The 14,335-nt window shown below is 52.0% G+C and overlaps 1 protein-coding gene and 2 non-coding genes across 3 annotated transcripts; all 3 read left to right on the top strand.

The window, feature by feature from the left end:
- Positions 1-4,742: 4,742 nt before the first annotated feature.
- On the top strand, positions 4,743-4,838 carry SMAC4_13972. Its single transcript has 2 exons — positions 4,743-4,779; positions 4,804-4,838. It is a non-coding gene; the product is annotated as a tRNA-Asp (tRNA).
- A 786-nt stretch (positions 4,839-5,624) lies between these two features.
- SMAC4_13971 lies at positions 5,625-5,697 on the top strand. The gene has a single exon. It is a non-coding gene; the product is annotated as a tRNA-Lys (tRNA).
- Positions 5,698-11,840: 6,143 nt separating this feature from the next.
- SMAC4_06395 (uncharacterized protein) lies at positions 11,841-14,114 on the top strand. The gene is made up of 2 exons (XM_003344692.2): positions 11,841-12,530; positions 12,592-14,114. The coding sequence occupies exons 1-2, from the start codon at positions 12,372-12,374 to the stop codon at positions 13,747-13,749; spliced, it is 1,317 nt and encodes a 438-aa protein (XP_003344740.1). The 5' UTR covers positions 11,841-12,371; the 3' UTR covers positions 13,750-14,114.
- The last annotated feature ends 221 nt before the right edge of the window (positions 14,115-14,335 follow it).

Genomic DNA, 14,335 nt, shown 5'->3' with positions numbered 1-14,335 from the left:
CCGTGCAGCGTGCCAGGGCCCGCTAAAAAGCGTTCGGCTGCAGCAGGCCACAGCAGCAGGGCAGCAGCCTAACAGGGCCCCGATGGACCCGGACGTCCCCGCAACGGCCCGGGTAGCCCGCTACTTCTCTACCTTGTCTTTGGGGGTTGCCCAGCCTGCCGGCCTGCGTTCATCCCCCCCGCCATTCCATCCAATTTTCATCCCACCAGACGGGACCAGACGGCAAAATCATAAGCGCCGACAACCCGACATGTTTCGATACGAGGGAGACGATCGCGATGCCAACTCTCGATTTCTTAATAACAGCAATATTGACAGCCCGCATTTGAAGGAATGATCGACGTTGCTCATCCCTGCTGCTTGACGTCTGAAGAGACTGATGGTTGTTGAAAGAGTAGATGACGAGCGTGTAGAGCAAAGCGGGGTGATGTGGCTTTCATCCGGTCTTCTTGTTCTTTGTCTGCCGTCCGTCTGGTGTCTCATCTCGTCAAAGCAAAGCAGGTTCGTCCGATTGGATCGAGCTTGTCCGGATGGAAAAGAAACATGAGACGAGGCGGCAAGACGGGCCTTGATAGTGAGTACCTGACTACCTCTACCCAGCTCTATCTCTACATGGGGTGGCTCGACGTGCGGGCACACATGAGATAAGCAGTGAGCAGACAGCTAGCTAGCTACTAGCTCCCCGCCATGAAAACGAAGCTCCCCCTGTCTGAAGATTCCCCAAGACGACGAACCTCTGAGGAAACGATATCCCCACACCATGCTCAATCCGACGAGATGGTTGGTTCAACATGAGGCCGTTGAGATTCCATTGGAGGATTCCTTGCAGTCGTTAGCATGCGATCTGGATGCTCGATGCTGTTATTAATGGTGGTAGATACCTAGGAACGATGCCGGGAATGCCGCCCTGTCAAAGTCCCCAAAAGTCATGTCACCCAATTCTCTACATACGCGAATCAATGGCATAGGTGACCCACCTTCCGTCATCGTTCAACATCAGACCACCTCTTCCCCATTCTCTCGACCCCCAGCCATTTCAGCCATTCAACCCGTGCTCACCTCTCCCAGATCTCCCGGTTACTGCGATAATGGCCTGTTATGATCCTTGGCACTGGGACTGGAAGCCCTTCTCGCGCTTCCAAATTCCCAAGAACAGGTTACTTTGAATGCTCCCTTCAGCATCCTTCAGTGGCTTATCGTTGGACAGACTTTGTCGTGCCAGGGTGCTGGGTATGGGGTCCAATGCGATCCAATGCGATCCATGGATTGCTACCCCTACCGTCAAGCAGCAACCTGTCCGCGTACGGGTCGAGTAACGAGGTTCCCATGAGAGGGCCGATATAGCAATGATTGACTTGAGACCGACACGGAGTTGTGCCCTTTTCGTCGTCCGACACCATGAATCCCGCATGGTTTGGGACTCTCGTGAGGAGAAAGGCAAAAGCCAGGTGGCCAAGGGTAGGTTGAGGTGCCAAGTATAGGCACACCACTCGTCACCACACACCTCGTGGCTCATGCTGTGTAATACTACGATGGGAGAGGGAGGGTGGTTGCTATAAGAGACAATGCCCTCCTGGATGCTTTCATTTTCGGTTCTACCCCTCCTTCGATCATTCTCAACATCATTCCAAGTGAAACCCCAGACACCAACCGAGGGTTTCTTTCTCTTAACCACCGAACAACACCTGGCCACCTGGTTGGGTACTTGCTTTACAACGCTACACAACATACCTCCTCTTGTTCGTACAGCTCCAGCGGGAACTTGCCCAGCATGAGTGATTCGAATGAGGTCGAGGTCGAGAGCATCAGCCCCTATGGGCTAGCTCGCTCGACAATCAAGGGAGAACCCCTTACCAAGGAAGAGATCGAGAAGTACAACGACTTCTTCAAGGCCAGCTTATATCTCAGCTTGGGCATGATCTATCTCCGCGAGAACCCTCTTCTCAAGGAGCCTCTCGACACAAAACACCTCAAAGCCCGTCTCCTCGGCCACTTTGGCTCCGCCCCCGGCCAAATCTTCACATGGATGCACTTCAACCGTCTGATCAAGAAGTATGATCTCGACTCCATCTTCATCTCCGGCCCTGGCCACGGTGCGCCCGCCGTTCTGTCGCAGGCATACCTGGAGGGCACTTATAGTGAGGTGTATCCAGACATGGCTGAAAACGAGGAGGGCATGCAGAAGTTCTTCAAGCAGTTCTCCTTCCCCGGCGGAATCGGCTCGCACGCCACTCCTGAAACACCAGGCAGCATCCACGAGGGTGGTGAGCTGGGTTACTCCATCTCCCACGCCTTCGGCGCCGTCTTCGACCATCCCAACCTGATCGCCCTGACCATGGTGGGTGATGGCGAAGCCGAGACCGGTCCCCTAGCGACATCGTGGCACAGCACAAAGTTCCTCAACCCCATCACCGACGGTGCCGTCCTCCCCGTCTTGCATCTGAATGGTTACAAGATCAACAACCCTACGATCCTCGCCCGCATTAGCCACCTCGAGCTGGAGAACCTGTTCCGCGGCTACGGCTACGAGCCATACTTCGTCGAGGGCGACGATGTCGATACCATGCACCAGGCTATGGCCGCAACGCTGGAGCACTGTGTCCTGGAGATCAGGAAGTTCCAGCAGCAGGCCAGGGAGTCCGGCAAGGCCTTCAGGCCCAGGTGGCCCGTCATCATCCTCCGCAGCCCCAAGGGATGGACGGGTCCGCGCAAGATCGACGACAAGTTCCTCGAAGGGTTCTGGCGTGCTCATCAGGTGCCCATCACAGATGTGCACGAAAAGCCCGAGCATCTCAAGATCCTTGAGCAGTGGATGAAGAGCTATGAGCCAGATCGCATCTTCAAGGATGGAAAGATCAGCGAAGATCTCAAGGAGCTCTGCCCGACTGGAACGCGCCGGATGAGCGCCAACCCCGTCGCTAATGGCGGCACCATCAGGAAGCCTCTGAGGATGCCCGACTTCCGCAAGTATGCTCTCAAGGTCGACAAGCCGGCATCGACCATGGCCGCCAGCATGACCAACATGTCCACGTTCCTCCGGGATATCATTGCAGAGAACCCTACCACCTTCCGACTCTTTGGTCCTGACGAGACCGAGTCCAACAAGCTCGGAAAGGTTTACGAGGCGGGCAAGAAGGTCTGGCTGGGAGAATATTTTGAGGAGGACAAGGACGGCGGTAACTTGGCCCTCGAGGGTCGTGTGATGGAGATGCTCTCAGAACACACATGTGAGGGTTGGCTGGAAGGCTATATCCTCAGCGGTCGCCATGGTCTCCTGAACAGCTATGAGCCTTTCATTCATGTCATTGACTCCATGGTCAATCAGGTATGTTTCGCTCCTTTTTCTCTCATCACATCGTCATATCACTAACCTTGGATTCAGCACTGCAAATGGCTCGAGAAGTGCCTGGAGGTTGAATGGCGTAACAAGGTCGCCTCCCTCAACATTCTTCTGACGGCCGTCGTGTGGCGTCAAGATCACAACGGCTTCACCCACCAAGACCCTGGCTTCCTCGACGTCGTAGCCAACAAGTCGCCCGAGGTAGTCCGCATCTACCTCCCGCCCGACGGCAACTGCCTGCTCTCGGTAACAGACCACTGCCTGCGCTCGGCCAACTACGTCAACGTCATCGTGGCCGACAAGCAGGAGCACCTGCAGTACCTTCCCATGGAGGACGCCATCATCCACTGCACCAAGGGCATCGGCATCTGGCCGCAGTTCAGCTCCGACCGCGGCGAGGAGCCCGATCTAGTCATGGCTTCGTGCGGCGACATCTCCACGCACGAGTCCCTGGCCGCCATCGACCTGTTGCTGCAGCACTTCCCCGAGCTGAAGATCCGCTGCGTCAACTGCGTCGACCTCTTCAAGCTCATCTCGCACGACGAGCACCCGCACGGCCTGACGGACGCCGAGTGGACCGCCCTCTTCACCGATAACAGGCCCGTCATCTTCAACTTCCACTCGTACCCCTGGCTCGTCCACCGTCTGACCTACAAGCGTCCCGGCTCGCACAACGTGCACGTGCGCGGGTATCGCGAGAAGGGCAATATCGACACGCCGCTGGAGCTGGCCATCCGCAACGGTACGGACAGGTTTAGCTTGGCCATGGAGGCTATCGACCACATGACGGGTTTGTTGGGTAATCGTGGGGCTGCCGCCAGGGAGCAGCTGAGGAATGAGCAGCTCAAGGCAAAGACGATGGCGTTTGAGGTCGGTATGGACCCGCCGTTCTTGAAGAACTGGACGTGGCCGCATACGGGGTTGTGGAGTAAGGGCCAGCCGAGGGTGGCTAGTGAGCAGCATCTTCAGTAGTGAGAGGAATAGAACGGTAGAAATGTTCTGATAGATGGAGGATTGGATGAAAGATACCTCAAGAAGAAATGAATGAAGGAAGATGAGATAAAATGGCGTTTCAGACAGAGAGGCAGGCCATGGGAAAGAATGGTGGATGTTTTTTACGACTTCATGATACGATACTACAGGAACGTTAGTTTTTCTAGACAATAGTTCTAAAGTTATCAATTTCTTTTACATGCAAATTGTAGCCAAACTTTACATTTGCAGTGCATGTGATGTGAATGTCAGGGGCAACAACATGTTCGTCGGATTGCGAAGTTACAGCTGCATCTGCATCTTCATCTTCATCTTAAGCAAAACGGTACCGTTTGGAACTTTGGATATAAACTCACTTTAGCGAGCAATTCTGCAACAAACACTACGACAGTTGCCTTACAACTGTAAATCTTCCGTAGTATAGTGGTCAGTATGTGAGCTTGTCAAGCTTGAACATCATCGGTTCGATTCGCTCGAGACCCGGGTTCAATTCCCGGCGGGAGAGACCCACATTTTTGCATTTTTTTTGCGTGAAACTCCTCCATGTTCGCTGAACTCTCCATGTTCGCTGAACTGTCTTGTCTATGTTTTGTTTCTTTTGTCCTTTTCTTTACGTTTTTTTACTTCTTCTGTGAACATGGATTTTGTAGTTGTGTTCGCTCCCCATCCGTGAAACATAATGATTGGTTAGATATGCCTTTTGTAAGAGGTCCAGTCCGACTTCCGCGAGTAGTGACAGACTTGCCTTCCTAGATACAAGAAGGAGCTGACACAAATTTCGGGCTACGTAGGAACGACTGAGGAATAATAATGTCTATAGTCTGGCAAGTCCAGACAGACAGACAAGTTTCTCAGCTGTTAGTGGGTTACAAGGCAGTGCAAGGTTACCGATTAGGACTTCTAACTAAATACATATGTAGGCAATGTGGGCGAAAGTTTCCTTCTACTTCGCCAATAGAATAGTTTTCCCACGTTTTGGTAGTGTTCCAGACATCGCTTTGCACGCGCAGTGCCATCCTCTGGAGAATCAAATTGTTTCCGAAGCCGCATCGATATTTTCCTCTTCCTTAGCCCACATCTAACGAAAACGTGTAGGGCAGGTATGTTCGCAGATTTCGCGACGAAGAAAGCACGAGTGTCATCCTAATCCAGCAGCATTCCAGCATTTGCATGCACTCTCTTGCTTTGAAGCGCAACCTGAGTCAGCTACATATCCAGCTCAGATTTCCTGATCTTTATATAGTATCTTATTCCAAGGCCTGCAATTAACCAATCATGGCAGCTTCCAGCTGCCCGGCTAGCTCAATCGGTAGAGCGTGAGACTCTTAATCTCAAGGTTGTGGGTTCGACCCCCACGTCGGGCTCAATTCCCGGCGTCTTCTGCGCCTTCTCTTTTTTGTTCTTTCTTCTCCCCCCCTTCTCTTTTGCCTGTCCTTGCCTTTTGCTGCTTTCTTCTTTAGGGTTTTTTTCTCTCCTTGCGTTATATGCCATTCTCGGGCATTCTTTCTACATTCATATTATCAGATATATGCAAGCGAAAATCGGCGTGGGCAGGATCTAATTGGATTTCTAAAACGCAAAGAGGGGAAGGGAAAATGCATCAAGACGAAAACAGATAAACAGACACACATATACAGGCACAAAGACGTGAGCCAACCTGACTGACGTTACACGACTTTGACCCGGATTCCGCCACCATCTTTCGGCAGAGGAGTTTTGTTCTGGCGTACGACTTTGCCGCGTATTCCCGTGACATTGCCATTGCCATACCTACTGTACTGTACCAGAGACGGGAAACGGGGTTGGGTTCGAGCGCAGCTGGCACGGGAAGTTAACTTCCCGGGCAGTTTCGTCCCGTCTGATGTCCAGGAGGAATTGGTCCTGCTTTGACATAATGCAATGCGTGCGCGGAATGTGGCTGCCCATGTGTGTTTGGTGTGTCAGGGTTGTTAACTTCCCGGCGCGAGGAGGGGGGTTAGTTTCGTCTGATAGTCCAGGAGGAATTGGTCCTGCTTCAGTGAATGCACTGCGTGCGTGGAATGTGCTGCCCATGTGTAGGTTGTTTCCGCGTGTGAACGTGCGGCACAAGCACACAGACATACACGCACGCACAGACTAGACTTCATTTAATGGACACGGTGTTTCACACAGGTGCTATAGCCGCCTGCCTACCTATGAAGGAAGAGGGTGCTGCTGCGGTTGCGCACCAACCCTTTCCTTTATTCCCGTCCCGCTCGAGTGGGAGAGAACATCCTAGGATCGGGATGAAAGATCGGGACGCTTGATACCGCTAATTCTCATTCGATTTGGATTCCTCTTAGCGTGCCGCCATACCCGATCTAAGTCTTCAAGCGAGTGTCTGGCGCTCAGAGGGTGACAGCGGGCGTGCAGATGGGGGCCAGTCTTTACTCTTAGAAGTTTAGCACGTCCATTTAAGGTATCCAAATCGAATGAGAATTAGCAGTATCCCGGGTTTGGATCTAATACTACACTATGAACATAATCCTTACAAGCACGAGTGTCTGTGCTGTGCTGCGTATGTTGTCTGTGTATGCTACACGTGTAAGGCGGACGGAAATATTCCGATCTCTAGCTGCTGATGACGGGACTAATTCTTCGCGGTGGTGGCTTACATACCTACCCCGTCCGCACGCGTCTAAACTCCTTTGCGATATTCCCCGGCCGTGGCTTGAACCTGATGGGCTGACTGCGTGGCTGATGCTGCCAGATTAAACATTTCGACACTTGTACAGTTTTGGCTCCGATAGACGCGCGAGGGCTGCCGACGTCATATTTACGATAGCGGTTCTGTTGACAAAGAGGGTCCTCGATGGATTGATACTACTGTACTGCGTTTATGTGGTCCTAAGAGAGTGGTCTAGTCTTACTGATGGCCTCCAAGCCGCGGTCCCCTACCACGCCGGCGTTAAGGCTCCATTCCGTTGAGATCGCTTGAAGAATCGTCTAATTCGCAGATAGGCGCAGATGTTGTTCGCTTGGACGTTGGGGTAAACATGTAGAAATGACGAAAGCATGACAATCTCAGTCGCCGTATGCGGAGGGGATTCCGGCTTCTGCTAGAATTTTCAGAACAAAGGCACGAATGATGAGTAGTGCGGGTGCGGGGAGTAAAGTCTCCGGCCAGACTCTCTTCAAGGTACCGCAGCAACGTACAGTTGGAAAAAGTGAGAGATGCTCACGAACAAACTCCCAGACGGGAAGCGAGGGGACGAATTATATCTGATTAGACATGTGTGAGTGTACTCGACCAAGGCTATAACGTCTGAAAACGTGTTCGATCATGGCAATGGGCTTGAGCTTGGCTTTGAGTTTGGCTCTTCTTCTGTGCTGTCGGAACGGTGCTGCCGAGAATTTCTGTTGCATTGGTAGCGTGGTAAGCCAGCTCTCAATGGACTGGGATAGGATTAGCACCAAAGAGTGAAAAAAAAAGAGACACGGCGCCTACCAGTATAGGGTGAAAGTGCCGGTTTTACATTACCATAGTGGGTCGAGCTAAACTCTGCACGGGTTAAGGTGGTGAGGCTCTTCGGGATACACTGAGCATGTCGCCATGGGCACACGTTGGCGATATCGACATACCTAAGCCTGACCGTAGGTTTAAAAAGCATTCAAGGCAACATTTGGTTGCACTTCGGTAGACCTCCTCTTCTGAGGTTGATGTTACCTAAGGGGCTAGTGTGCCTAAAGACGGGGGGCTGCAAGGGCCGAGTGAGCGGGTAGCAGGACACTTGCAGGGGTTCCATTCTTGTCGGAAAAGTAGCCGTGGCAAATGGGATACAGGAAGATCCAACATTGATCTGAACGTGCATGTCGCTTACAATGGCATGGCATGTCAGCATGTGAAGCGCTTTCTAGTGGTCTCAAGTGACTTGCATGTCACTAACTGTCAACGTTTTCTGCTCCACAAGAGCAGAGTGCCTAGAGTACCTTTTACTGCTTTGTTGACAGCGGATAATTTGCAGAGACTGTATATCCAGTAGTCGCACCATTGGGTATTTGGATGATGCTATAATCGCGGACTCGGTGAAGAGCAAGGGATCTGGAGTCATACGGATGGACGGGACTGAATGGAGCCGCGCGACCCTGAGATTTGCGGTTCTCGAATTGTCGTCGAAAGCATATGACATCAATTGGAATTCGGGAGAGCAATTGGGCAATTCTAGCAATTGTGTGGGAATCGACCGTTATCGATAAGACAAGGTAAGGTACTGTAATAATGACGCAACGGTGGAGCCGGGCAGGCACGGCACAGGTGGGGTCAAGCGACGGGAACCAAAAACGTCAATCGCATGGCAGCGGAGAGTCCGTCGGAGACATGGCATTCTGAAAGAGAGACGAAATCCCATACGCTAGAGGTACTTTACACTAACTCCACTGGCAATCTTTTCCCCTCTCTAAGACCCCTCCATTCCCCCCTTCGCTCGTGTTTCCCTATCCCGGCCAACCGCTCGGGTCGCACTTTTGAATTTTTGCATCGCCACGGTCAAGTCAGCGAGGACTGTCACTTGCTAGTTGTGGTCATGTCAGGCCATATATTTCATCTCGGCACACTGAACATTGCACATCACCATGGATGCTGAGAAATCAATCACAATTGAAAGGCTCTGCAAGGAGCTATTCTCCGGACGATTAGGTTAGCTCCGGGGCGGTTGCATGTGGCAGGAGCTGTGGAGGCACAGGAATCTCTTCAATATGTGTACATAGCAGCGTTGCAACCAAAGTTGAACCTGAAGAGGATGGAACCACTGCATCGGAATTGAAACGCAAGAAGAGGAAGCTTCTGAGCGAGCGGAGAAAACTGGTACGATTTCTAGATGTGTGAGGACTTGGGGTTATCTTATTGGTCAGCGAAGCTTGTAGTGTAGAAGAAAGTTGTGGGGAAAGAATTGTTAGTGCGCTCTGAGGGAGCAGGTACCTTCCCAGTCTCCCGCGGTCTGCAATGCGCACTGTCCTTTCTCGGCTGCTTGGCCGGAGCACATTCTCCGGGCCACCTTTTGCGCAGAAGAACCAAAGCCCAAATAACGCCACGGCCAGAAGGACAGAATCGAGCAGCACAACAGGGCGCCAATACCCTACCCTGTTGAACCATCACGACACAGAAGCGGCGATACCAGAATCTCGATGGAATGCATTTCGCAAAGACACAGTGTTATGCTCTCCTTTATGTGTATATGTTGCACGTTGTGTGGTTGTTCATCGATGCCGGGCATTCTCTTTTGGTAGCCCAGCTCCCTCGGTAATCCGGCATCACATCGACTTATCTAGGGTGATAACAATCGGACTTTGATAACCACCGTGCCACCCTCGTGTTCCCATCTCCAAGTTTGTTATCACCGGGAACCTTTCCACTGTCGCCCTCTACCTATTCACGGTGAAGCCAATGATTCCCAGGGTGCAAGGCATCACCTCACCTCTGTTGTTTAACCTTTTGAGACCCTGCCCAGGCTTCCCCGCCGAGCTACCCCTGGACCCCAACTTTTGCTTGTCAAACGTCCAGATGCTTCATCTGAAGTCATTGTCGCGGGAGATTCCCACTTGGGTCAAACCGGGACCACTTCTTGACTGCAGACACGCACCAGCCCTTGCGGAGTTGCTCAAGCTGTTGTCAATGGCTCAATCAGACTCAATGCATGCTCTCGGAGGAGTTTCATGCAGCAAGCTCAGGTCAAGCCCCGCTGCCGTCCGGTAGACTACAGTCTGGAGGATCGTATAAAGATATCTGACCATCCCATTAATAACCTCCCTGCTACGTTTCTCTTCTCGACCTATAAGGGTATCCAGGCTTCCTCGTCAACATGACGTAGAGGTACCAGTACTGCTACCGGTACATGCTGGCCGACTTTGGCACCATCCACTTCCCCCCGTAGTAGTATCCAGCCTTGACTTTGGCGGTTTCCACATCTGCAACTCCCTCCCCGGGGTCTGGAACAATTGTCTTTCGTGCAGCTCTGAATTGGCCCCAATCGGGGTGTTTGAGCAATGTTTGAATGCCCCCTCGAAGTGAACGGGCCCAATCGAGCTCATCTGGCTCACCAGAGGTTGTCAACGTTGAGTGCCAACAAACTGGGAGACGTAGTCTCCGAATTGAGTTGAGATTTACGCGAGACACCAAGACAACTAACGTGTAAGCTACTCGAGGATTCTAGATCTTTTCCAACCGGCCAAAACAGAGCTTCAACACCAGACGAGCTTACCCCGAGTTCAATGCACGACCAACAAGTCGGAAAGCTACCAAGACTCCAAAGACAGCTGTTTACATACAGAGCGGGCACCAACGAGAGGTGGCAGTGACAACTTGAGCTTGAGCTCGGCATGCAAGCTGAGATGCCTCGATGAGCTGTAGGTACAGACCTGGTCCTGGCAAATGTCATCACCAAATGTAATGTCCAGCTGGATTCTCAACGACGGAATGTGGTCCACCAACTCTGGCAAAGTATCAAGGTAGCCAAAAGAAGTGTAACGGACACATGGAAGGCGAACATAGCGAAGACTGAAGCTCAAAAGCTTATTTGGAAGCCATTGTCAGATTTGAAGCTTCTGAAGCTCTCCAAAGCTCTCCCGTCCATCAAGGTACCGAAGTACCGAAACCAGAGCGGGGCAGTGGGCACCTCAAGTGGATTAGCCGAGGGGTACGTACCTCAAGTGACAGGCCGCAGCCACCACCAGTTATTATCTGATTGGCTGTAACCTGGTCCGGAATCCAACACAGTCCCACAGTGTCCTCTTTGGCCCTTATCAGTACTTGAACCACGACTTGGCGACGTTAACAACACAGCCAAGCCTTCCATTGCGAGCTTGCAACCACAACCACGATCGAGATCGATCGATCAACACTCTTTTTGTTGTTGTTGTTGTTGTTGTTGTTGTTGTTGTTGTTGTTGTTGTTGTTGTTGTTGTTGTTGTTGTTGTTGTTGTTGTTGTTGTTGTTGTTGTTGTTGTTGTTGTTGTTGTTGTTGTTGTTGTTGTTGTTGTTGTTGTTGTTGCTGTTGTTGTCTGTCAGCGGCCCTGTGGATCGATTGTTGGATAGAACTCTGGACGGAACCAGCGCCGCCTCAGTTGAGGTTCCTACTGTACGCCTTGTTAGTTGTCCCAATGGCAGCCACCGTCCCTCTTGTCGCCCTTGTTGCCAGCCACAGTAGTTTCCGTAGAGGTACCGTACACTAGAAACTCGCCAAATAGGCCAATCCTGTTCCCCCATCCGGAGCAACTGTTAGGTACCTCCACACTTATTGCTAGTGTGAGCACTTCCAGGAACAAGGAGCCAGGCACGAGAGACACGACTTTGAACTCGCCCCAGGCCGAAGCTACGGATCTGGCATGTACGTACTGTAGGCGGGCCTCAGCTAGCGGTACGTACCAGGCAACCAGAGCAAGTGCGAGGGGGTCACAGATCAATTACCGGTATTGCCCCTGCGCAGAGAGCGAGAGTCAGGGTACCCGGCACCTGCCCTCTCCACCTCCAAGGCTGTCTCCGCTCGCCCTTGCAGGCTTGCGTCAAAGATACCACTGACTTGTCCCAGATCCCGATCTGGGCGGGTTCGTCACGCATTCGCCGTGCTGACTGGAAACAGACCTGCAAACACGTCAGGCTCCCAGCGTCGAAATAAAACACCGTTTGCTCTCCTACCAAACCCCCGCCTGTCCCGAATCCTTTCCCACCGGTACACATCCAAGTCGACAATCCACAACCACCATTCCGACTATTCACCCTGTCTTCGCCCTTCTCATGCTCCCAATTTCGGCTTGATACTACGACCGCCCACGAGCTTCGACAGCCATCAAACCTACTACTACTATTCTCAAAGGCTGTGTGTGAATTCCTCGACTTCCGAAACAACACTTGGCGAGCCACTGCCCGACAACCCACACCATTCTCGAGGCACGGCTCGGTCTAGGCACAGATATCCTGTCTCTCGGGTCCTGTGTAGTCAGCCTGGGCAAACTACCACCCATTGGCCTACGGTGTATACTTGTATGAACAGAGCCCAGAGAGAGGGTTCCTTGACAGGCATTAACCATGGCACCGAGAGATCCGAGAGCCAACAAGCAAAGGGGAGGGAGCATCTCCCAATCCAGCCAACCAGCCCCGACAACACAGGAAAGCATCGAGGTAAACACAACAGAGAAGGTTAGATCAAAGGTTGTAGCAGGTCGAACAGAGAAGCCAAAGGCCAAGGTACGTCGACCATTCGACAGTCCCCAGAAATTCAGGACCAGGCATGCTAACCCTACCAAAGCCTCAAGATGCTCGGACCCATGAAGCCAACCAGGAGCGGGCCTATGTCGCGGCATCACGCCGCTCAGACCGCAGTCTCGAGGCCCGTATCCATTCGGCTAGGTTGGCGTCTGAAATCCACAAGAAGCGTACCGGCAAGGGCTTCAAGATCACCACTGAGGCTGTGTTGAACGACGCCATGTACGAGGAGGAAGAGGAACCCAGAACAGCCCGGCTACCATATGCCGCCGCCAACTTTCAGGATTATGCCTTGGAGCAGCATTACCAGAGGGTCGATGCCCAATTTGCAGCAGCCTTTCCAACTCTAAACCGACCGCCGGCGATGCCCCTTGTCCCACAGTACATGTCCATGCCCCAGCAGCCGCGAACAATGTCGACCATGACCATCAGCTCAGCTCCCTCTTACGGTCTTCCGCCAACCCATGGCATGCAGCAGTTCCACGAGAGGACACAGTCGGCCCCAAACGTCCCTTTAGTATCAGCAAACTCGGGAAACTCAACAAACTCTGATATGCCTCAAGGCCTTGGACAGAGGACACAGTCACTTTCTGCTGTCCTACCCAGATCGACCAGCTCGCCATCCATGTCTGTCTCCGACCGCCCTGCCGGTCCTCACACAAGAAACTCGTCCATGTCCGAGACCTCGACACCTCCAGCTCTCACACCAAGCGTCGGCGATGGCACACCTCCGCTATCGGGACTTCTCACCCCAACCTTTGGCCAAGATAACTTCGACAACTCTACGTTGATGCAGCGTCGTTATCGACAGTCCTCGGTTGCCTCAACCAGATCCAATGCCCCTCTTACTCCCCAGTCAGAAATGTCCGTAATGTCGACGACGCAGCCAGGCCACCTCGCTGCTCCCCCGAAATCTTCCACGGCGGTTGTAAACCAGATGGTTAGCGAGCCTCAGTTCTATCCCAATTATGTCGATGGTTCTTCTGAGCATTTCGATGACATGTATAACAGCCTGTCACAGCAGCCCCTTGATCCGGACGAGTCAGGCTCGTCATACTCGCAATCTGCACAACAAAACGAAGGCACACCTATTTTCTTTCAAATACAGGCAGAGAAGTCCAGGGAATACGATACTGAGCCTGATCCACTGTTGAATAACGACCACGACACATTTGTGGATTGGAACGGTGGCGGCGTGTGATGGCTGGGACTTTCAATAATTGATGATGCTACTTTAGTATTGATGAATGACGTGACAAAGGAAAATACGGAGCAGAACAGAAAATTTCACTGCTCTATGCTGGAGTTTCGTGGGTATTTCTAAGCAATTACATCTGGAAGAGACAGATATTCGCCGGCAAAGACAAAAAGCTTTCAACGGCACAAGGAAAATTACATCTGTTAGCGGGGAACACGGAGTTTGGGCAGGGACGTTGGTATTACATACTGCTTTGTAATGATATAAGAGCGTAATCCAGAGCCCGGTTATCTTGGTGACCGGGACAGATATGAGAACCGGCATCTACCAACTTTCTAATGGAAAAATAAAGTACAATTTTGTCAAGAGTTTCAGATTTTGGATACTGTGAGCCTGATTAGTCCTCATTTGGGCATGTATGTTAGCTCGCTGCATTATTCGCACCTTGCTTAGTCCTACAACATTCGACTTCGAATTCGAAATCACGATGAACAATTCACAGTATCGTTATGCCAAGTTAAATTATAACCACGGCGACAGTCCTGACCACCTGTCCAGGGATGAGGATAATTGCCATACATACCAGAAG

Source organism: Sordaria macrospora, chromosome 6, assembly GCF_033870435.1.
Source record: "Sordaria macrospora chromosome 6, complete sequence".
Lineage (NCBI taxonomy): Eukaryota > Fungi > Ascomycota > Sordariomycetes > Sordariales > Sordariaceae > Sordaria > Sordaria macrospora.
Note: the sequence above shows the minus strand (reverse complement) of the source record. Positions and strands in the feature narration are given on the sequence as shown.

Coding starts and splice junctions, on each gene's coding strand:
- SMAC4_06395 (XM_003344692.2), top strand. CDS start 12,372: ATGGCACCGAGAGATCCGAGAGCCAACAAGCAAAGGGGAGGGAGCATC. Junction 12,531..12,591: donor CAGAGAAGCCAAAGGCCAAG/GTACGTCGACCA, acceptor ACCCTACCAAAG/CCTCAAGATGCTCGGACCCA.